A 25,224-nucleotide genomic window follows, 5' to 3' on the forward strand; every position below is an offset into this window, starting at 1 on the left:
GAGTTTCTTCCTTCTCTTGTATGTCTTTCTCTCTCGCTCTGTGTTTTTCCTCTTTCTCTCTCTTGGCATGTAGTCTGTCTGGGCAGGAACTTATTAACTCAGCTTTGATCCTTCTCTCAGACATTCACACACACACACACACACACTCGTGCACAGGCCATTGGCTTCACACAGCTGAAGTCCTGTTATGTTGCAAGTGATTCTCTTATCAAACAACAGTAAGAAAGCCTTAATTATAATCTTTCAGTGCACTCAGAGTACTGGACTTCGCTTTGTTTATATCAGAAACGTTGACATTTCTTTCAACTTGTCAGAAATCAATATCTTCACATAAATATGAAGCTTTTTGTTTCATGGCTTTTTATGTCCGTGGCTAAAAAGTCTTTGAACACTTCATCTGTCACTGAGAGATGTCAAAATCCACAAACAGAACTTTACAACAGAAAACCCGTCAGCTGCCAGTGATCTCTGTTTATTGTTTTCAGTTCAGTACACATCCAACTTCATTAAACTCACCTAACCCAACAGGACTCTGCGATTACTCATCTGCTTTCGTTTTGAGGTCCATTTTAAAAAAGAATTATTATTTATCTAGCGCCAAATCATAACAAAAGTTATCTCAGGGCACTTTTTACATAGAGCAGGTCGAGGAAAAGGATGCACAAAATTATTCTGGAGGTGATTTGTGTATGTCAGTATATTTATATTATTATATTTATTTCTGTATATCCCTGCCTCTACCTCAAAGGTGAATGTCATAACCTCTACCGTCTTGTTGGCAATGCCTTCTGGAAATGAAAAGTGTTACAAATCCCACCTTTTCCTGCAGAAACCTTCCAGTTTTTCACAAAGAAAATACATACAGGCTGCATGTGTCATAAGATGAGGTAATATTGTTGTTTTCATGAAAAAAGCATCTCTTTGTCTGCTAGCCCAGTGACACATTTCTCCTGCTCTGCTTGTCACCTGTACGCTCCAGTTCCTTGTACCTCAGGCGATACTTGTAATCTGATTCCATTGTGTAAAGTTATGAACATTAGCTTTAACTTCCCCAAATGAATTTACTCTTCATGACTGTATTCCCTTCATCGCAGAATAACACATTATGTGAGCCTTCAGAAACTTCTTCAGGTTAAGCTGGACTAATGAAAACACTTTTAGTGCTGACTGACTCTAACACACTCACTATAAACAGACTTTAAGACACCCGCTAGCCTTAATGTTGCTAGGCTAGCAAGTGTCTTAAACAACCCATAATGCAACACTCTATGTAGAAGTCAGTTTTACACGTCTGATGTTGTGAACACATAATTGTCTAGCCGTTAGCAGAGTGTGTATGCAAATTAACCAGACTGACGTGTGTAACTGGTCAAAAATATTCTCAGTGGTTAACCATTGACATCCCTAACCAGGATATTGCTGCATAGTGTTAGATAACAACGTACATAGTCTGTAACTTGTTGTGAGACACACACACACACACACACACACACACACACACACACACACACACACACACACACTTCTATGTAAACAGACAGCCACTTCTCAGTTAAGACAGATCAGGAGAGTCTAATGGCTGTTACATGACTGGCAGCTGTCATCCTAGTTTCTCCCTGAGAAGTCTCTCATTAGTGTGTTTTTAACTTGTAAAAAAAAAGAAAGTGTTTTAAGACTGTTCCTATGATCTCAGACTCAAATGCTAATAGTTTTATGGGTTTTGAAACTTGTTCAGATTAATTTTGAACACCTTTATCCCATGTATAGACTTTATGTTATCATTGAAGTATAATAATAACAATTAATATAATGAATTGTTCAGATTTTTAAAAAATCAATCAGACAGCATTTTGTGGAAAAGTCAAACATTCAGTTTACAGTTTTCATAGACTCAGTACTGGTTTTCAATACACTGACTCCTATTGTTGATTGTATACTGTCTTCATACAGTGTTATTTTCACTTTTTGTCTTTGCACAATTGGTTTTGGCCTTGGTGCCCTACATTTTGGCTGCACTTCCCCAATAAATGTGTATATCAAAGGCCAAAGTGGCTTTGCCCCTAAAAACAACTTAATTCCAGGCCTGTGTAGGTTAAATTTACTGCTTCATCAAAGTTAGGCAGCTTAACTTTAAAAAAAACTTTCCCAACTTGAGGTTGGAAACAAAACGGCGGTCTCCTGTGTCAAAGTCCACTGTTGGGTTAAAGCCTCCATCCAGCCCTCCTCCTCCAAATGAGGAAATTTGTTGTGATATGTACATGTGATCTGGACTGCACCACTGCTCTGGGTCATAGTTATTTCAACTGATGTCACTTGAGTCAGCATCAGTTGGGTTTAAGAATACAAAAAATGACAAAAATCTGGGGGTGTGGAGTTAGAAAGAAGTGAGGTTACCAAGCCTCTTTAGCCTACTCCTCATCCCTGCTTGAGGCTAGCAGCGGGTAGCCGCTATTAGCATAACACCCAAATCTGCACAGTCAAGTGAAATGAATTAAGTTGCACTGTTGGCAATAGACTCCACTGACACCTTACGTTAACACTTTTATAGGACGATATTCTTAACAAACTGCATGTATAAATATCCTTGAATGTTGTTAGCATCGTGTTACTGTATGAACGGTTCTTGTATTTCATGTTACATTACCAAAATGGACAGATGAACCCACTGAAACTGCTGACTTTATTTACAAGACATCCACTCAGTGTTCAGGAATAGATTTACATTATATGAATGTGCAGTTTTAATAGGTTTGCATGAGTGACAGAACACACCTCTATGTATAGTTAAATGCACCCCAAGGTCCTGTAGAGTCACAAGTAGGAAGCTGTAAGTTGGAAAATGGGTTGTTGTGTCATTACTCATATGGTCATTACAGTCACAGAGGCTCTAATGACCAGACTATACTGACACCGGCAAAAGGTGATCCTTACCAAGCAGAATGGTAGGAATTTTCACATTTTCCTTATGTGGGAGTGTTTGTCACATTTTAAAAATTATATGTATAATATATATAACAGAAAAAACATTCACTGTAAAGCAAATTGGAATAGAACCATCTCCCTTTGTTGTGCAAGTCCCACTCAGCTGAAAACATGCCTGGAAATGTAGACTGATCTGAAGATACTCAGACCTACACCCACATACACACACACACATACACAAACACACACTCACACACACAAACATACAAATGTGGAAAGATACCAAATTAACCACTTCCTGTACTCAGACTCCTGCCATGCACTCTGCCAGATGTGGTTATATACAGTACAGATTCCAAAGGTTGTGATCTTTCCCATAACATGCTAGCTCTGTGTATATCGGCGCACACTTTTCTGTATTTTTCACTTGACCTCGTGGGTCAGTGGGAGTTGCAGTATATCATGCCTTGTCATCAGAGCCAGACATAAGTAGGGCACTTGGTCTCTGTGCTGATATCAGGATGTTATTCCCAAACAAATTCCCTGAATTTCCTTGTTTCTAGCTCAATGTGTCTCCTAGTTTTCAGTACATCAGAGATATGGACGAGATCCAAAAGGATGAATATTCTTGGACAGATATTCAAGGCTTATTTTGCTGAGGCAGTCATCAGTAAGCCATTACACTCCAATGTCCAAACATATCTCTTTACTAAAGATTTACTGCAGGCAGATGAAGTCCAGTTTTTAATCAGGTGTCCAGAAAACAATTGACATTTTTTTTAAGTGTGGGCAAGGTCACATGAAAGGTCTCAGGGTTGTTTGTGTGTGTGTGTGAGGGGGGGTTAATAGTAATTGAGAGGCTACTATCTGCTGCCAAAATGTAAGGTAGCAGAGATCTGAGACCCCCTCTGGGCCACTAAAAGTCTTAAAGGGAATGTGTGTGTTTCTCAGGGTGTGTGTGTGTATGGAAGAAAGGCGGGGGGGAATATATGAGTGGCACAAAGTAAAGGGCCGGCCAGGTGTCGTCCTTGTGCAGAATGCACTTTCCCTTGCTATGACGCACACTTGCACACAGCGCACATCCACAGGTGATTTTGTTTCAGGCCGGTTGCACTGTGTGTGTGTGTGTGTGTGTGTGTGTGTGTGTGTGTGTGTGATGCTTGTGTTTTCAATTGGTGTACGTGTTGACCCTTATCTTTGTGTGTGTGTGTGAGTGAGAAACAGTATCCTTCTCCCAGGACAGCAGATTGCGTGGCAGTAATAGTGAGAATAATGCTGCGAGGCCTCCAGCGATCGGGATCTGATACTTAACTTTGCTTGGCATCAACTTCAAATAACTTGAGGGTCTGTCGTTGGGTAGAGTTAGGGTTTAAATGAGGTAAAGCATTATCTTCAGATAGGAAAATGTAAGTGTGCTCGTTTACTCTGAAAATTGCAGGCACAAATACTGTAAACAAGTTAGAATGTCTTAAATGTGAGGTGTTTTCATAAATGTTTTAGGAGAGTCACAGTTTAAATTGAAGCACTTAAAGCAGTTGAAGTTTCAGCTGAAGCGCTGAAAGGGTTTGAAGTATGAACTGCAAGAGCCAGAAGCTGCTGAAATCAGTTGAAGTGTCATTGCTAGTACAAGCAATTTTAGTTTTAAATTCAAGCCCTCAGGCACTTGAGTTGTCAGTTCATATATAAACACTGAAAGTAGTTGACTAATAAGAGATGAAAGCATCTGAAATGTCAGTTGACGTCTAAAGCCATGAAAGCAGTTGTACTAAAAGCAATGTAACTGCCAGAGTGATGAAAGATGTGAAGAGGTGAAAAGCATTTGAAATGTAATTTGATGAGAAAGCACTGAAAGCAAATTAACTGTCATGAGATGAACACAGCTGAAATGTCAGATGAACTCTTAATGATGAAAGCAAGTGAAATTTCAGTCGAAGTTGAAGCGCCAGAGACAGCTGAAGTGTGTGCTCCCTGAATAGTTGAAATGTCAGTTGGCATGTAAGCAGTGACAGCAGTTGAAATGTTAGTTGAAGTATTTGTTGAATTAATTGTCAGTTTAAGAGTAAAAATTAGTTGAATTGTAAGTAGATGTGTGGAGGCTAAAAGCAGCTAAAATGTAGTTTGAAAAATAAGCACTGAAAGCAAATGAACTGAAAGAGTAAGAGATGAAACCAGTTGATATGCTACTTGAACTGGAAACAATGAAAGGAAGTGTACATACTGTAGATGTTTAGAGGGTAAAGGCAGTTGTAATGTCATTTTACAAGTAAATTCTGAAAGCAATTGAAGTCTGTTAATTAATAAACATTAAACATTTGAAATTTCAGTTGAAGAATAAGAGTTTAAGAGTATGCATCACTGAAAGTGAGCACAGTACTAAAGTCTTTGTAAAAAATATAGTGTTCTCTAGTCTAGTAATATTTTCACAGATTTGACAGCAATACCATGGTCACCATGCCAATGAATCCACCAGCCAGCTATTCAGTCAATCCATCCGTCACTGAGAAGCCGTTCTTGTGATCTTGAAAGACTAAGTCCACATTTGTGAGCATTTAAATACCCCTCTCCTAAAATTAGCAACACAGAGAGCCAGTACTTTCTTTCCAATGTCATCAAGAAGGAAATTCTCGTTCTTCTCCGTTGACCATGAGCAGGTAATTTTCTGGTTTTTAACTGTTAAACTCTATAAAGAAACCATTTCAACCAACAGAGCTGCTCACCTTCTTTTTACAGTGCAGATGAGTGTCTTGCTTTGAATGTTTCCAGCTTTGGAATTCAGCTGTCAATATTCACATCTACTGTGATTCTGCTTGGCTTTAACACCAGAAAGGCCAGTGGATTTGGATACAGTGCTCGGGACCTTGAAAAGTAATTGCAAGACACATTTCACAAGAGTTGCTTGACCTTTCAAGTAAGATACAAACACCAAAGGCACCAGGAATCAGGAAGTTTGTCATACCCCAGGACTCCTGGTGATGGAACGGGGAAGTGATGGTCTCCTGATAGCTGTAGGCTGTGAGCCTGGAACAGTTTGTACTGCAGAGCGACAAAGGATGTATTCTGCTGTGTAAAGCTGCAGTATTTCAGGGTGGTTTCTTCTTCATCTGGTGCCTTACCAAGTTGCTGCTTGCGTGATTGACTGTGACTGTGTATGTTTTGTCTGTATTCCTCCAGCCACAGTGTTTCTCCCATGACTGCTCAGCTGAACTTCTCCAAGAGCACACTCGGTCATAATCCTATCAGGCATTCAGTGGAGCTGGAGGAGGAAAATATCTTTGTTGTAGAAAAAAATATGTGCAGCCTAATTAATGACTGTTTGAACTCTGCAGGCTTGTTGTTGTTGGCTGGAGGTGTGGGCCTGTACAGGGGAGTGTGGTCAAAGCAGCGTGTGTGTCCCTGGGTACCTCATACAGAATGCAGGACGTGGCACTGTGGCTATATGAAGCAACATGTTGACCTCTGCAGTTTATTTCCAGTGCGAGCTGCAGACATTCCTTACATTTGGAATGTGACCTCTCCTTTATATGATTTCCACCACATAGTGTTTGTCTTCAAGCTGTGCAGAGGATAATGCACATCATCATTGTTGCAAACCCTATAGGGTAATTCAAGAGCCTGCTACTAAGTGAACATTGGATTGGGTTCAAAATGATTTTATTACAGTCTAAAATTGTTTCAAATGGAGTTTCTGTAGTAACCAAAGAGCATTTTGGACGAGATGTCAGAGGCTGTATTATTTGAATTTAACATAAACTGAATGTCTTTGTCTGAAGTGTTAAACAAGACAGAATAAATTAATTGGAGAGACAGAGTGTTGAACCAAATAGCAGTTGCTGCTCTCTGCAGTATTTTGTTTATTTTTGTATTACATTACTTTTAGCATTGAGGTTAGAAACATAGCAGACTTATTATTTATTCATGGCAAAAAAACTTGAATTGATGATAGCGTTGGGTGATAGGAAAATATATAGCTACCCTTAAACAATTAATTTGTCTATTGTTGGACATTTTGCCATTTCGTTCAAACTAGCTGCTGTTTTTTGTCCCATACTTCCCCAGAATTGTTTGTACCTGCATGCACTGCTTCTAAATCATATGATAATAACCTTTAGGGCTGCAACTAATGACTATTTTCTTTTCATTAGATTTTTCTGCTGTAAAAAGTCAAAAAGTACTGAAAAATCTCCATCATAATTTCCAAAATCCCAAAGTAATGTCAATAAATTGCTTGTTTTGTCTGATCAACTGTCCAAAACCTGAAGACTTACAGGTTATTATCACATAAGTCAAAGAAATCAAGAAATCCTCAGAGCTATTACATTGGACTTATAGTTAACAAGTGTTCTTGTTTGCATCCCCTGTGAATTACTTTGTCCTCAGTAAAATAGATCAGGTGAACAGCAGTGTTATGAGTAGGATAATGTGTATGAGGGTCTAATTTCATCACACGTTTTACATCTCAACAGCTTACTATAGGACTGATCACCAGAGTTTTGATAGATTTTGTTTCCTGTCCATTGTGTCTCTTTGTATCTAAATGTCATCTTTATAATTTGTTTCTTTCAGAGCCAGCTAAACATGGCGGCACACACCACATCATAGGCATCCAGCACTGACATTGTGAGTGAACAGGAGAAGGAAACAGGAAAGGAAGAAGAGAGAGTGTTAAGAGGAGATTGGACACTGTTTGCCATCAGAGCAGATGGGTGAGACAGAGGATGAGCGTACGGCACAGGCTAGCCAGCTCTTTGAAAACTTTGTCCAGACGTCCACCTGTAAGGGGACTCTTCAGGCCTTCAGCATCCTCTGCAGGCAGCTGGAGCTGGATCCTCTGGACTACAGCAACTTCTACAACTCACTGAAGGCTGCAATCACCTCCTGGAAGGTCAAAGCTCTGTGGACCAAACTGGATAAAAGGGCTCAGCACAAGGTGTACAACCAGAATAAAGCCTGCCAGGGCACCAGGGTAAGAGAGACACAACTGTGAATGACATGTAATAGAGTATGAGGCTACTAATAAACAATACAAAACCTGTCTGGTTCAGTATCTCAGCAGCTGAGCCATGAGCAGCCACAATCATCATCATGGTTTTCCACAGGACGTCATGGCATGGTAAAAGGCGTTATTTACATTTAAGTGAAGTGTTAAGCCCTGGTCACACTTGGAAAGGGGGGAAACAAAATTCATCCACACGTCTAATAAAATATTTGGTTGTAGAAACTTGGTGATATAGTAACTTCTTATAAGGACTGTAGCTGGCGAGCTAATGGCTAACATGCTAGCCAGCCAGGATTGTGCTGGTCAGGATGGCTGTCTGACCGTCTTTCTATTTACTCTTTACTGTATTGTTTACACCTCTGCCATTTTTTTCTCAGGATTGTACACTATTTCACTCTGTAACTGTTGCTGACGCTACAGTTTATTCAAAATAGGTATTCCTAACATCAACTCCTGTCTCATAACTATCTGCAAACCATTCCTCTTTCCTGGAACAGTTAATACTCTGGGAGGGTTAAATGAAAGTGGGTGGTGCAACACGGCTAATAAGCCTTAATAGCTTCCTCCATTTTAGAGACAGTTTGCTAATGGTCAGCGTCATCCAAGTTAACCTTGACACTAAAACTTTGCACGGATTTACTAAACCCCTGCGAGCAAACCCACCAGTCGTGGTGATTCCATTGTGATTAATTGATTTAGCCAAATATGTCCATATTTTGTTGTTTAGACTATTTGGAGAATAGCGCGGCTAACGAAGTTCTGAGACAAACACATTGCATTTCCTTTAGCTGCTTCAAAATGAAAACTTTGCTGCTGGAAAAAGCTTTTAGTGTGAACTAGCAGGATTAGCAGTAAGTTAAGACAGATGTAGGAAATGTAAACAGTGAAATAAGTCTAATATCTGACAGCAGCGCAGGTTAGTGCCCGCATGTGTTCACGGCTTACTACAGCACAATGCGATTTAAGCCAGCTAAACCATGGAAAAACAGCCTTTGAGTTTGAAATGCAATGACAGGTGGTTCAGTCTGTGAAGCATCATTCACTGTGTTTGGTATCAATCAACAAGAAACTGATCATTAAAAAAAAAAAAAAGGTTCTAGTGTTCGTGGTAGTGAAGGTTATTAAGGTAGCTGCGATCTATTCACAACAGTGTTTAGTCTAACTTTTAACGTCATCCTTTCTCTCTCCTCTCTTCTGTTATGCGCCTCTTTAATAGGGCATTTTAGACCTAAAAAAACTTTAAGTTGATAGAACTACTACAATACAACAGAATGGGGATGTAAAGACATTTATATATATAATTTGAAGTTCATCACAGCCCAGCTCATGCTTTGGATAAGTCTCTGTTTTATATACATTTAATATAAATGCAGCTAATTTGTTTACCCTCATTAAAGACCCCATCACAGAAGAATTATGGTTCTATTTGTTTAATAAGCAATTAGCAACTTTGCCAATGAGGATTTGTGAGGAAAATATATTATGTAAGTAGATTATTGCTGTAATTATATGCAAATAATTAATTAGACCAAAGTAATAATACTAATTTTCAGAGGCTGATTTGGATTTGGAGCACATAACTAGTAAATTCTGTAATATAAGCTGTTTATAGGGGAAACTTTGTGAAAGTGGGTTCTGCATTTTAGTCAGACTGAAGTATGTGGTTTAAAACTGAAGCCTAAAGACAGAATGGGAGTTCAGATATACAGTTTATTTCACGTGATAAGTATCTTATATTTGGTATTTTAAGTGACTGTTGTATTGTCTGACTATGTAAGTCAAAGTATTCTAAGAAGTACGTTCAGCATAGTGTTGGAATGACTTCATATGTGAAGGAAAAGATAAGACATCCGGAGGGGAAAGAGGCCAGAGACTCTCTGAGGGGAGATAACAGAGATGGGCTGGCCAAAAATAACAGCTAAATTATTATCCCACACATTTTTTTGGGAGAAACTGCTGTTTGGAGAAAGTTGATGGGCCTGTAGCTGGGTGGGCGCTCTGTTTTGTGGAAAATTAGGGCAGATGAGTTGGCATAAGTTTGGTTTAGCCCTCTAGTGGGCTTTTTCACTGGAGCTGTTGACAAATTTGTTTAACTTATTATAGCTGAATGGCTCCTTCATTTCCTTTGCGTGTTACATCTGGGGACAGTAGTGTCCCTCATGTGCATACTGACATCTCTGGTTTACTTGATTTTGTCTTTTTCCACTGTGAATACACCACATACTAAAACCCTGGGTAGATTTAGTATGTCGTATGGAACTGGGACACAGTGTCTGCTGCTGTTATTACCACAAGCTTTTTACCTTTCTTGTGTACTCTTAAAAAAAAAAAATTCAGCAGCAATAATAGATTTTCCTTCCCACTTTAGGCCAGCGGGACAATCTGAAAACACAATATTGACATATTATCAACAAGTGTGTTAGCAAACAGTTGCTTATTTACACATTCAGGAGACGTGTAGTGTGTGTCTGGCCTACAGGCGAATATAAATCCATTATTCACCCTCCTTTTACAGTTAATCTGTTTTGGTCTTTTGGCCTCCTGAGAAAGAAATGTGGCTCTTTAGTGCCTGAATGCTACCTTATGTTCACCAGCTAGTCGCTAACTTAGTCTGCCTGTTATTTGGTGCTGGGCAGGTAGTAGTGACAGAGGGTTTACCAGAGCTTTTTTTTTTCCCTGAAAACAGCTGCCTGGTGCTGCTGAAAACTAGGTCAGTCAGAGCAGTGATAGTGAACTAGCATATTGAAGCGCGGGCCATAAAACAAAAACAACAAGCTAAAAAAACGATAAAATGCTCAGTAGAGTGGCTGATTAGTAATCATGTTTTCTTTTTTTAAACTCTTTAAACTATTGATCTTAGTGTGTCTACCTCCAATGGAAGGCTATAGCCATGTACTGTGGTACATCTCACATTTAATTTATTGATATAAGTTTCTTCTTCATTAGGCCTCCTTTTATGTTATTGTGATACTTATGGATATGAATTAGATGACTTTGTGACTCCAAGAACACAACACCTGCTCTGTGACATTAGAACAAACAAAATGCTGGTACTACTACTAAAACCTTCTTTAAACATCTCTACCACCCTCCTTCTCCTCCTCATCATCGTTTTCTACCTCCTTAACCCCACTCAGTGTCTGATCATCGGCGGGGGTCCTTGTGGTCTGCGGACAGCCATCGAGCTGGCCCTGCTGGGCTGTAAGGTGGTGGTGATCGAGAAGAGAGACACCTTCTCCAGGAACAATGTGCTCCACCTATGGCCCTACACCATCCACGACCTCAGGGGCCTCGGGGCCAAGAAGTTCTACGGGAAATTCTGTGCAGGTGCCATCGACCACATCAGTGAGTGTCAATCTGTGTTGTTACAGCAAAATGTTATTGATAAATCAAATACTCAGAAAATGAAATGTTTTCTAGTTAGAGACCAGACTGGGGAAGTTCACTGAAGCTGAACTCTTCACTCTTCCTCTTTCTCCCACATCAACTTCTTCTTGTTACTTTCAGTGCTCAAGTCGTTTTTTGGTTTAACAAACAAATCATTTCAAAGCGACAACTCTCTCAACTAAACTATATTGAACTAAAATTTTGGGACCTAAAACCAGAAAAATTGAGAAAACCTACTGTAATGTAATGTCATGCTCATTCCTGCTTTAAAAGAGATAGCATGCAAAGTGCCCAGGAGCCAGACATGCAAATGAGGCCTACCATGTGTGTCAAATCACAACCATACAGATAAATGTGACATTGTGTGGCTGCAAAACCAGAGCCGTCCTCACAGAAGTGGCTTTCATTTCTCCTCTCTATATTTAACAGTGTGGCATGACGGGGGAGGTATTCGCTGGCTATGTGATGCTGCGTAACCTGTGAGAGTTTTTCCAGCAGCTTAGTTCTCTGCAGTTTGTTTCTTCAGTCAGTGTCTCCTCAGTGGGTGCTTCTTCTTCTCCAATTTTAGTAATGGTGTCACGTATTTACATATGTGCTTTCAAAGATGAGCTCTGCTGACTGTTCACGTCTTATAATCCTAACTTGTTATCAGCTATAAGTGCACCCATGTCTTCTGCCTTATCCATGGCCCAGAAGGCACCTGAAAGCTGAGCTACAGTATGTGTAAACTATATTAAAACTGTGAAACTGAGTTTGTCTTTTATTCTGTATTATAACTTGAGTAAGCTGCTACATCCTGGTCGATCTGTGACATTTTATAATCCGCTTGGTAGGGATTGGTATCTGTGGCGATTGGGAATCAACCATTATGTGATGGATCCATATTAAACACAGTTTCTTTGTCAGTGTAAAATTCACAGTTTCAGCCATGAGCTTCATTCATTCAGTCACAGCAGGCCAACAACTCACTCTTTTGTCTCTGACCTTATTTTACTTTATATAAAAATAATTCCAATGTGGGGTATACAGACTTTAAATTTGGATCAGTGCATCCCTACTGCTCTGGAAGAATGTAAATACCGTTTAAATACTTATAGAGATATATACAAATATTATTAATGACTTGTGTTGAAGTATGTTCTTTGCAAAAAAACAATAATGGAAGAACCATATTTTCAAACTTTTTATTGCATAATAAGTTGGTTACAGTTCTAAAATGTCCAAATTACAAAGTCACAAAACCTGTAAAAATATTTCTGATGATTCATCTTGAACTCGGAGGCAGTTGTGTAAATGTATCTAATCAATTGTGATTTGGAATGACTAGCTAACCCAACCCGTCATATGAGACCACACTTGCCTGTTAGCTCGTGAGAAGCTTGCAGAGCAACATCTTAGTAAGAGGTTTGTGTTTTTTTTATTTCAGCTGGCAAAATCACAGCTGAAAGATCGCATCTGTAGATTTGCCCTGGAGTAAACTCTGTTTCACTTAAGTGTGTGAAATACACTGAAATACTGTACGTCACATGACTAAAGTTTTATTGTGACTTTAAAAAAAAGCGCTTTAGGGGTACTTTGAGGCAGCAAGCAGATGCTGCCAGCTAGGAGAGAGGGCAGTTGCTGCTCTTGTGAGCGTGCACGGCTGTTTGCTGCTGCCATCTGAGCTGATGATGTTCAAACCTTTTGCGGTTTGCTGCCAGAAACCACAGAAACTGGTTCTGGAGCAACATTAGCTTTGAAGTTTTATTATGTGGTCTGTGTCAATAAACAGTGTTTGATATTATAGTTAGCTAAATTTTTCTTTATTTTAAGCTATAATTGGCTCTATTTAGCTAACTCTTAAGAGTTAAGAGTAAGAGTTGATGGATAGCAGCAACCTGTATCATATGGTTGTTATTAAAATTGTATGTTGCTGGAAGCCACAGCAGCAGAGTTACAGAACATATATGGATACAGCAGTAACCACTTGCTCGCTATCTGAATGTGCTCTAATGCTTAGCAAACCACCTCGAGCCAACGGTGGTCTAGAATGCACATTTGCTCTTTTACCTGTACAGTTGCCGTAGCCCAGCTTTGTGTGCTGTTGGGTGTGACATACGTGCATTTGTGTGTATCTGTTCCAGGTATCCGTCAGCTCCAGCTGATGCTGCTGAAAGTGTGTCTGATTCTGGGCGTGGAGATTCATGTCAACGTAGAGTTCGTCAAACTCCTGGAGCCTCCAGAGGAGCAGACTGGCGACAGTGAGTGTGTGTGTGTGTGTGTGTGTGTGTGGGGGGGGGGGGGGGGGGGGGGGGTAATGTTATCTGCATGTTAGAGGGTCAGAGTGGCAGTGACACACATGAGGACAGAAATTCTCTCCTAACCAGCAGACCCTCCTGCATATCTCAGCTATATATGGAAAGCACACAACACATGTTAAAGCGATCAGACTTTTTCCTAGAGAGGAGGTGTTTGCAGTGGCAGCATTTAAACAAACTCAAACTGTGTGGAAAATAGTCTATTGATAGAGTCTGCCTATAGCTACATTTTAGTTCTACTTAAAGTGTGCTTTCCTAATGGGTCCAAAATGTGCTAAGTGTCCTAAATATGTTGTATGGTGACTTATTCACTTTAATGCTCCAAGGAACACGACACAACCTCACTGAACCCTGTAATGTAGCTGCTGTGTAGCAGTTGATAAATAACCACATAAACCTTGTGTGGTCTGAAAAAGGTCTGAATAATCACATCAGCACTTCATCATGATATGTGTATCAGTGGCCCCAGCTTGTATCCACATTGTTCTCCAAATGAAACGACCTTTGCTCCGGATCACCCTCAACTCCCCGTCATCTGTTTTTCCTTTAAATTCATTTACACTCTGTTAAGCTAACATCCATGTCATGATATGAAATGAATCAAACTGAAGTGGATCTTGCTTGTTTTGCTGTGTGTGCTTCCTCAGGTCCTGGGTGGCGAGCAGAGGTCCGGCCATCCAGCCATCCTGTCTCGGACTTTGACTTCGACGTAGTGATTGGAGCCGATGGACGCAAAAACACGTTAGATGGTGAGAGAGAAGGGAACGAAGTAATGAATGGGATTTATGCTGCGGGCTAAACTGTGATGATGATTAAGTGTCTCAGTTAGTGTTCGAACATCAGCCCAAAGTGAGTTCCTAAGACACTGACCCACATTTGAAGGACATTTACCCTGCAGTCAAAACTGTATTTGTTATTTTTACTGGAACTGAGGTGAGGTGTTGCAAAGCTGCTTTCAGTCACTGGGTAAAGCATTTCCTGTTGACGTAGTTTAAACTGGATGTTTAATGGTGGGGTCAGTGGTGTGTATGTGTGGGAGTGTGTGTGCTGGTTTCTGAAATGTTTGAGAGATTTGTTTGCTCTCTGTCCAGGCATAATGTTTGTGTGTGTCATGCTCATCTGTGTGTGTATACTACATGTTTTGTGCACATGTTTGCTGACACGTAAAGTAACTGATTACAGCCATGGTAAACAGTCTGCAGTAGTGTTTGTGTCACTATTCCTGAGAAACTCCCTCATGTGAAGACTTACTGTAGCTAGAAGGTTCAGTGGTTGCATAGCTGTTGATCAGAATCTGCATCTGACTGTCTAAGCATGCTTGTATTGCTTAAAAATGAAAACGACAGTGAAATACTGTTTCCCTCTGCGTGGGTCACTGCTAAGGTTTCTTATCTCCTCCCGGCAGGTTTCGCCCGCAAGGAGTTTCGCGGGAAGCTGGCCATCGCCATCACCGCTAACTTTGTCAACAGGAACACTACAGCAGAGGCCAAAGTGGAGGAGATCAGTGGTGTAGCCTTCATCTTTAACCAGAAGTTCTTCCTGGAACTCAGGGAGGAAACAGGTGAGTGAGGGGAAATAACATGGCACCAGCAGACCTCAGTGTGTAACCTCCTTTCCTTAAAAAAAAAAAAAAAATCTTTGTTTGAGTTCTACACCATGCAGTGCTGTCTGTTTGCTTCTCCCACTCTTCGTTGCTCTCTCCCAGTGCACTTAAAGTGTCCTCAGTTCAGTAAATCTTCTCATGTTTTCAGGAATTGACTTGGAGAACATAGTTTACTACAAAGACAACACCCACTACTTTGTCATGACGGCGAAGAAGCAGAGTCTGCTGGACAAAGGGGTCATCATAAATGTGAGTTCAGTCATGCACACATGAACACAGCAGTGTTCATTTTGGCACCAAGTTTTGATTTAGTTTGGATCTTTTACAGATTTTTTTTATTTTTTATATTAGTTTTAGTCACATTTTGGTCATTTGATTATTGTTAGTTTTTGACAACAAACATTAAAGACACTAGTAATATATATGGATAAGCACCTCATACAACCCCACTTCAAAAAATACAAACTATCCCTTTAAAACTGAAGTTAGTTTATTTGTCCATTTGTCCATCTTTCATTATGTTTTAGGGTTGTGAGCTAATATTTTTCCTCTTATTTGTGATTGCCAAAATTAGCACTGGAACACACATTTATCGCCACCACACACACATACACACACACGGGTCGCTGAATTTAAAGCCATCTCCCAGAGCAGAGAACAAATTGTTTTTTGGGTAGGCAGGAATGTGTATGTGCGCCTGCCAGACCGGTGAGCAGCTAGCTTTGGCAGTGAGTGATGAGCCTCCATAGGGGATGATAATGAAATAAGGCTCTAATTAGATGCTTGTTCTCTCTCTCACCTTTCTTCTATGTCCCCTGCAAACACTCACCAACACCCACACGCACAGATGAGTCAGAGCTTTCCTCTCAGTGAGGTTCCATGTCCTCTACAGAGATTAGACGGTATAAATGAGGTTATTATTATGGCATCAGGACATAGGCAGGATCTTATTAGGGAGACTGCTTATAACCCGCTTGCTCAACGTCTGCCAGAACAATTATCTCTACACACGCGCATGCACGCACACACACACACATAAGGAAGACGTGGCATACACATGCAGGCTGTCTCTTTCTCTCTCTATCACAAACTCACACAGGTGTTGAAATCAGGCCTTACTGTTCCCTCAGAGCTCTCAGTCTCATCTTACATTGTGCAGAGCGGTGTCTCACTGCGTCAGCTATGTGACAGCGTGTGCGCACATGTGGCCTAAGCTTCAGAGGCCTCATCACTCATAATAGCTCACTGATTCAACAAACTATTATTTTTATTCATTATTGCTCCTCAGTCTGAACATATCCTTTCATATATCGAGAAATATGCATGTCTGTGAATCGCTCTTGATCTTGTTTCTTTGTCTGACCTGCCATGTGGGTTTTCAGGAAATGTTATTTGGATAAAAAAATCATAGGATAAGGATTTATCTCACTCTGGTAACAAGTCAAAACAACATGAGAGTTATTTCCCCAGTGACTCAGAGGGAGATGGTATCACTCATGGGGGGGCAACATGTTTAGACTCATCACTCACTACTGTTGACTTCACACTGTGACCTATAACAAATTATTGGCTACTAGTCTGCATTTCAGACAGAAAAGAAGATAAAAGCAAACTGCCTTCTTATTACCCTGGTGGTTCTGGAAAAAATTACAAGCTTGACCATTAAATAGTGTTGTTTGGCTGAATGCCAAATTCCCTAATGGATTATATTTGACCTAAATTCTTAGCTAAATTAGGAAGCTAATCTAGAAACTAAAACGCCCAAAGTCAAAACTGAATTTGTTGTTTCAGGCTTTTGTACCAGACAACAATAGAATAGTTATAACGAAGAAGTTCTTGCTTATTTTCTGTCTTTATGTAAGTGATCAGACTAGAGGAGGAGGTAGATAAACTTCAATTGTAAAAGCAATTATTCTTTATTTTTAATGCCTCTGCTTTATTGGAAGTGGTACCTTTTTACTGAGCATAAAGAGGAAATGTCCAACCAGTCAAGTGTTCTGCAAATGTGCCTGAAATGTCAAAGCAGTAAATATGACATATTACCATAATACAGCTGAATAACAAAGATAAAGAAACTGTTTCTTTAATCTGTGTAAAGCTGATTTTTGTGCCCCATAAGTCACTCCACATTTTGTACCTGAGGAGCATTTAAACTGTACAGTTACTGTGCATTGATGCGTACTACAAATTGTAAAACTAATTTTAAAAAAGTGAAGATGAAACAATTTATCAAGTCAAATTAAAGCTGCATAAATATATTATTTTTTTGACCACTTAGAGGCAGAAATGGGCGTGGTCTCGCCTTATAACGTTGACATGACGATACACATCCAGCAAACACGGAGCAACATTAGCATTTATTTGAAGTTGTATTCTGGCCCTGTAACAAACATGAAGTGCTCTACCGACTCTCCTTTTTATCGCTGTTCTGGTCTCCACTATCCCAAGGAACTATCTCAATTAATTCATTTCTAATTAAACTGCTAAATGCTACACTATGTTCACCAGTTAGTTGCTAGTCTGCTGTTTGCTGCTGACAGAAAACAGTGGATTTATCAGCTTTTTAGCTGAGAAAAGCTGCATACTGCAGCTAGGAACGGGGTTGATACGAGAGGAGGCTGCCAGGCTTTGTAAAGCTGGAGACAACAGCAGAGTGCAGTAATAATGCTCTGTGGGTTCATAACTATAAGTGCCCTTTTAATATTACAAATAATCTTCTGAGCCAGTGTTCATGTAAAAGTAATATAAAAATGATTATTGCATCTTTGAATAATTTGATATTAAATATTGCTCCTCATGATCTCTACCCTAAACCTTCCTCCTCCCATCAATATAGGACTACATGGAAACAGAGCGTCTGCTGAGCATTGACAATGTCAACCACGAAGCGTTACTCTCCTATGCCCGTGAAGCAGCTGACTTTGGCACAAACTACCAGCTGCCATCACTGGACTACGCCATCAACCACTACGGACAGCCGGACGTGGCAATGTTTGACTTCACCTGCATGTACGCTTCAGAGAATGCTGCCTTGATCAGGGAGAAACACGGACATCAGCTACTGGTCGCACTGGTGGGAGATAGTCTGCTTGAGGTACGAGGTATCACTGGCAACCCTTTGTTGTCAGGGTTGTTTGATACCCTGGTCTCTGCCCTGACTGAGTCTCAGTGTCTATGTTTTAACGCTGGCATTGTGCTCTCTGCTTGCAGCCCTTCTGGCCCATGGGTACAGGTTGTGCTCGGGGGTTTCTGGCAGCCTTCGACACAGCTTGGATGGTGAGGGGCTGGACACAGGGCAGGAGCCCCCTGGAGGTACTGGCTGAGAGGTATGTGTGCTTATTTTCCACTTCCTGTAACTACCTGTAACTTCAAGCAAGACAGACTTGTCTGTGCTCTGTAATTTTCTTTTCTCACTGGATTTCATACAGATGAAAACAAGCATCTGTCCAGACTGTTGAGGACAGTTAGTGAGTTTGTTTGTACAACACAACAATAGCAAGAGAACTTTGCAACTACTGGACAGATTCCAATGAAATTTACATACATATATCTGTATACAGAGGATAACTCCTAATGTTTTTGGTGACCTTGCAAAGTTTCACTCTTGTCCCACCATCAGATCTCAATTTTGACTTGTGCACAGTAAATATCACAATCTAACGGGCAGATTACCATGAAGACATTCAGAACGAACCCTCTCTATATGGAACGTTCCAGGAGCTCTCCTCTAACATAAGTCATGTCAAACTGTCAAGTTTGTACACAAGATATTTATAACTAAAGGCTGCAATATTTCTTTTCATGATCCCCACAGGATTCTTTTTAAATTATGTATAGTGATCCTTTGTCCTTTCCTCTAGCTTCACCATTAGGCCAAACTTTGTCCAGGTAATGGGCAGATTGATTGTAAGTCCAACTGAAATTAAACTGCATTTTTTCCCCACTACTTCATACATCGTATCTGTTCTGTAAGGTCCCATGTTCTCCCTTTAGAAAATCAAAAACCAAAAGGTTTCTGGATAGTGCTCACTACCTTTGCATTAATCCATCAGAAAACCATTAGTTTAATCAGATTGATTAATTTGAAACCATATTTGCATAAAGCAATAATGTCAGCATTCTTTCATAGGCAGAGCAGCCAGTCACACTGAGCCTGACAGCATCCTGCTACACAACACAAGAGCCACAGACTCTAAACAAGCCACATCTGCTTTCCTGCTAAAGTCTTTTTTCAGTTGAATTCAATGTGCTTTACTGGCATGAATGTTTCAAGAACAATGTTGCCAAAGCATCAAAATACAATTCATCCAAATATTTGGACAGTACAAAATAACAATATGAACATTAACCCAATATTAAGATTGATATATATTAATTATATATATACAGTATATCCTATGCATGTATATTTGTGTGTGTGTGTGAATGCGTGTGTATCTGTGTGTGTGTGTGTCTCATTCACTGTCCCTCAGGTTGTGACATGTTGATATATATATATTGGACAGCAAGATAGGCTTTGTCTCCTTCTTTTATGAGTATTTTTTACATTTTTTTCTTATCTAACTTACAAACATAAACATGTCTTGTCCTGCACTTTAGCTGGAGGTGCACAGCTAACCTCAGTTTGAAGACTAGAAGCTAGTTAGCTCAGCTGTAGCACATTAAACATGATGTAAACATATTTGCAAATGTAACTTTAGTTTTGAGATCAAATAAACCTGACTTGGCCTCAGCTGTAGATGCAACGTCACTTAATCTCATTGCATCCTGTCTTACACAGATCAAGTGGTTCCAATGTAGTTCTTGAATCTTTGAAGCTTCAGTATCTTCAATCTTCAAGTTATCTGTTCTGTCCCTCCTCAGGGAGAGTATCTACCGGCTGCTGCCTCAAACCACCACAGAGAACATCAGTAAAAACTTTGAACAGTACGCCATTGACCCTGCAACCCGCTACCCCAACCTCAACTCCAGCTGTGTACGCCCCCACCAGGTAAGTCCAACTCTTGGAAAATATGCATATGAATGAAAGCTGACATCAAAAGAAGGAGAGCAATCAAGACATGTTTTTAGCATAGTTTATCTGCACTAACTGACAGTAGTATTGGATTAAAATATCTTTTCTCAAATTTAGCATCTAAATCCTACTGTTTGCTTCTGCAATGACTCAGTCTATCAAGTTGAATCTAATTTAATTTAAAATCATCGTATAATCAGGAGCATATCTTTCCTAATGGTTCTTTTGTCTTTCTCTCTTCCTCATCTTTCCTTCCTTTCCGTCTCTCAGGTGCGTCACCTGTTCATCGACGGCCAACAGGACTCGCATCGCCGGGAAAGAGGAGGTCCCACAGGTAGATCAGTCAACCTGTCCAGAAGAGGTGAGATGCAGACTTTCTTTTCCACAACAAATGACCTTGTTCCCTGTGTTGTTCGTGTTGTCACATACTTTCGATTGTATTCCAGCTTTTGAGAAGTTCCTATTTTGAGTAAAGAATGAAAAAAAGAAGTGAAATTCTACTACTACTGTTTGTTTATGTTGCCTCTGGAGCCGCTGGAAGTCTGCCGAGGGGCAGCTTCCAGAAGCTGGCCAATCAGAGAACAGAGTGGGCTCATCAGGAGTCAGGCCTTGAAGAGACAGGAGCTAAAACAGCCTGTTTCAGACAGAGGCTGAACTGATGGGCTGCCCAAAGGACCAATATAAGATAAATAAGGAGTTTTTGGAACTGCAAGTCAACTGATGGAGATTACTGGGATAGTATGGTGTGTCTTTGTGTTGAGTGTTCATACTGCTATAGACAGGCTTTAGACACATCCAGTATCTTTAGTGACAGTGGCGATTGCTGCCAACTTATCAGATGAGACTGTGTTCTAGTTTTAAAGCTCCCTGTCATGTTGAAATGGTAATCTGATCATACTGTGAGTCACCATTAGACACATTCACAGCCCCATAAACACTGCACGAAAGCTTTCTTTCCTTTATGTGTTAAATTAAATGCTCAGTTACTGTTTATACAATGGCTCAACACAGACTCCAAACCAACTTTAACAAAGGCTTTGTAGTCAGAGTAAACTACTGAATATAATCCACTGGGGAAAAAAGGTTGACATCATAGTGAACGCACCCCCAACCCCTCCTGAGGGGAAACTTTAGCCTTATCGCAGGTACAGGCTGACACGCCTCATCACAGACAATACAGCTGGATTACATTACACCACATGAGGGTCAAACATGATGCCTCTCACAGACATGTGCTGACCTGCTCTACTCTGCACCAGCAGGGATAGGTGGATGCACCATAGCAGCATTATTTTTTTTCTTTTGGCCACTTGTGGGCAGTGGAGCAAGCTGTAAACACAACATTGACTGACATATTATCACATTATAAAGTTCTAACAATGACTTATTTAAACATCCAACTGACACTGAGAAACAAGCATTCATTTGAAGACATGTTTTAAAGACATGAATTAAAGTCCAATATGCACTTTCCCTTTAGCTCTGTTTTGGTCTCCATCAAGTCCTGAGAAAAATATCCTTCTCTTAAGCTGCTAAATGCTCCACTGTGTTGACCAGCAAGTCGCTAACTAGTCTGCCTGTTTGGTGCAGGCAAGGTTTATCAGACATTGTTAGCTGAAAATAACTGTATACTGCATCTGGAAGCAAGAGCAATGAGAGTGAACCAAAATGGTAAAGTAGTGGGCCTTAAAACCCAAATAATGAGCTAAAAGGGGCTGAAGGGAACCATGGAGTTGGTGATAACTCTCTATGGGTCACCACTTTCAATTGACACATTGTCATTCGAACCATTGTTATTGTAAAAATATTGAACAGTGCAGCTATAAAGATGCAGCGTGTAGAAATTAGTAGCACCTAGTGGAACGGACTTGGCAGAAGTAGAATATAATATTCATAAGTATGTTTTAGTGTATAATCACCTGAAAATAAGAATCGTTGCCTCATCATTACCTTAGAATGAGCCCTTTATATCTACTTAGGGAGTGGGTCCTCTTCTACAGAGACCACCATGATTCACAGCCATGTTTCTACAGTAGCCCAGAATGGACAAACCAAACACTGGTTCTAGAGAGGGCCTTTCGTGTTTTTTTGCGGCCACCATACGGCACGCTGAGGGGAGGGCTATTCAGTTCACCTCTAGATGCCACTAATCTTACGCACTGGTCCTTTAAGGCTGAACTCTTGACACTAAAGATTCATGTCCCAAGTTTTAGAGACGTGTTGATTCAACCTCATTGTCATTTTGGAGGCCGTAGTTTGCCGTGCTGTTTAATTGTATTGCATGACACTGAGAGATGTTTCTAATATTTTGTCCACCCCATTTATATCAGTAAAGGCAGACTAAATATTAGAAACAAATCTCAGAATAACACAAAACAAACTGCAGCATCCAAAATGAGCATTAACTTAAATTAACACCTTATATTTCATCCAATAGAATCTTTTATTGCAAAAGCTATCATTGGAAGCTTACAGTAACCCATCCCCCTCCTTCTCCTCCATTTCTTTCACTCTACGGAGAAGCTCTCACATGTTGTTGAAATCCTGCCATGAAGTCACAGTTATGCATTTTAAAGCACATCAAATCAAGAACTGCAGATTTTTAAAGTAGGTCAGTTTGTGCCCAGGCCTGACTGTCTCTGAATAGCTGCCAAGGTTACTCTGCTTTAGGCTTGGGAGGTGTTTCAAGTCTTTCAAGTCAGAAGGCTCAAGTGAACCCACAAGTCACTGGTGTTTGTGTCATGATGGTAGTGCTGTTTGGAAAACTTTCAAGCCCTGACAAGAATAAAATCACTTGGGGGAAAAACAGTCATCTTTTTGCTGTGAAAGCGGTCCGTTCATCTTGATATCAGCTTGTTGACAATATGACTGATGTGCTATTTCTCTCCCGCAGAGTCCGAGGTGCGACCGAGCCGGCTGCTGACCTGGTGTCAGAGGCAGACTCAGGGATACCGAGGAGTCAGTATCACCAACCTCACATCTTCCTGGAGGAATGGCCTGGCCCTCTGCGCTCTCATACACCGCCAGAGACCTGAGCTCATGTAAGAACACACTATCAAACACACACACACACGCACACAGTGCACTCACGAAACATGGTGATTCAAGCCTGGGAGGTTTTCTGTTGGCCTCTGAAGAGTCACCTGGGGTGTATTCAAAAAAGTGAATTTAGTAACAACTTTGAGTTTGTTAACCCTGAAATGGGGGAAACTCCGGGTTTTCAGTTCCAGAAAGAGAGCTAACTTAAACTCTGGGTCAGTTACCATGGTAACTGACTCTGTAAGTTAACCTTTTCTTTTTGAACCTTTTCTTCAACAAACCCTGAGTTTCTATCTTTCTCCTCCCTCTTACGGAGCCAGACACACTGTTTCATTTCCTCATTCATTCAGTCCGTATCAAAGTGCATTCATTAGTGGAGGTTTACTGTCTGTCAGAATCTAAATCCTGGTTGGATATTAGTTTAGTTACTCAGGACAGTCATTTGTGAACAGTTTTTGCTCTCACATCAAATATTACACAGCATGAATTCATCCTCAACTCAGAATAAAACCTTTTCATGTCCTCCTGTTTTAACTCTGTGACTCTGTGCACACATGACAGCTGTCAGTTTGTTAGAGCAGCTCTTGCACTGAAATCTTTATTACACATAATAATCTCAGTTTACATTTAAATAATCTGTATGAAGCTTTAGATGGATAAATAAATAATTATCTCTGTCACTCATGATGTGATTGGTCAAACTGATGGAACATTCATCACGCACGCGTTTAACTCAGAGTGAACAAACTCAGAGTGGATTGAACTGACTCTGATCAGCTGTACTGATCCAAAAACTCTCAGTTTCCCATCTCAGGGTTAATGAGACTCAGAGCTCAGGGTTAGACTCAGAGTGTGTTGAACCTGCTTTCTGGAATGGACTCCTGTCCAGACCGTCTTTCTTTTAACTGGGTGGTTTAATAGTATGAATGTGCAGGATGACGTCTGTTTTTTTCTTTCTAATTCTACAAATTCTAATTTGTAAAATCATTACTTACATAAGACCTGTTTCTGTTCTCAGAAAACATGTATCACTTTGGCTCTAGCCCTGTGTCACATGTTTTTTGACAAATGAAAGAGCAACACTGTAATAAATTTTTCTCATTTAATGCCCCACTTTTAATTTACATGTGTTTTACCATTGTGGTGAATTAAATTGCTGATTAATCTCACTCAAAAACGAGCTTTCACACAGTATTTCCATATTGACCTGCTTTATCCAGAATACTTAACATTTGTTTGACCTGTCGCACTTTGCTGAAAGAGTCTGCTCACACACAACTGAGAAAACAAATAAGTGTCAGACAGATTGGTTGGAATGACATCATATCTTTGTGACTACAAAACGAGCCCTCCTCAAACACGTCAGCTTCATCCTATTTATAGCAAGTAGCTGTGATATAATGTGATGTAATCTGTTCTCATATAGAGATGATGGGATGTTTGCATGGTTGGTGTTTTTCCATGATCCCAGGTTTTATCTCTCAAGTGAAGAAGTCATTAGTGTCACTAGTGTTTTTTTTTTTTTCTCATAATACACAGTTTACAGTTTCACATTTATGCAAATTAGCTCTTGACATCGTCAAGTGGCTTTTTGGGCATGCTTTCTAAACATTAGCATTTTACACTCACATGCAAAATATTAGGCATCCACCTCTCATGTTGGTTTGTCGCCTGCCATTAAAACTAAAGAGGAAGAAAATGAAACATATTTGCATATTACATGCTAAATGTATGTGTACTAAGGTGTTAAAATTACTCTCTAAATATTTGCATATCAATATGCTCATAATATTAACATGCTAACAAGCTAACATACTAAATGTCATCATGTTAACATTCCCTTTTGATTTAGGTAACAACATGGTGTTTTGTCTAGCACCATCCTGAGGCCAACTTATACATCCAGTTTATGTCAGTTATTCAGTTTTCAGTGCTTTAGCCAGAATTAATGCTTTAATTATGCATG

General features: G+C 40.1%; 1 protein-coding gene across 2 annotated transcripts in view; it reads left to right on the forward strand.

Moving 5' to 3' along the window:
* mical2b (microtubule associated monooxygenase, calponin and LIM domain containing 2b) overlaps positions 1-25,224 on the forward strand; it is a 67,602-nt gene that overhangs the window by 11,092 nt on the left and 31,286 nt on the right. For both annotated transcript variants that reach the window (XM_042411181.1, XM_042411182.1), the window contains exons 2-12: positions 7,486-7,885; positions 11,056-11,263; positions 13,429-13,545; positions 14,250-14,351; positions 15,008-15,163; positions 15,354-15,454; positions 18,042-18,299; positions 18,416-18,531; positions 20,069-20,195; positions 20,490-20,580; positions 23,113-23,260. In XM_042411181.1, coding sequence (XP_042267115.1) covers positions 7,622-7,885; positions 11,056-11,263; positions 13,429-13,545; positions 14,250-14,351; positions 15,008-15,163; positions 15,354-15,454; positions 18,042-18,299; positions 18,416-18,531; positions 20,069-20,195; positions 20,490-20,580; positions 23,113-23,260 — 1,688 coding nt within the window. In that variant the 5' untranslated portion in view covers positions 7,486-7,621. The remainder of the gene's footprint in view (positions 1-7,485; positions 7,886-11,055; positions 11,264-13,428; positions 13,546-14,249; positions 14,352-15,007; positions 15,164-15,353; positions 15,455-18,041; positions 18,300-18,415; positions 18,532-20,068; positions 20,196-20,489; positions 20,581-23,112; positions 23,261-25,224) is intronic.

The sequence above is a fragment of the Thunnus maccoyii genome, chromosome 5 (assembly GCF_910596095.1).
Source record: "Thunnus maccoyii chromosome 5, fThuMac1.1, whole genome shotgun sequence".
Lineage (NCBI taxonomy): Eukaryota > Metazoa > Chordata > Actinopteri > Scombriformes > Scombridae > Thunnus > Thunnus maccoyii.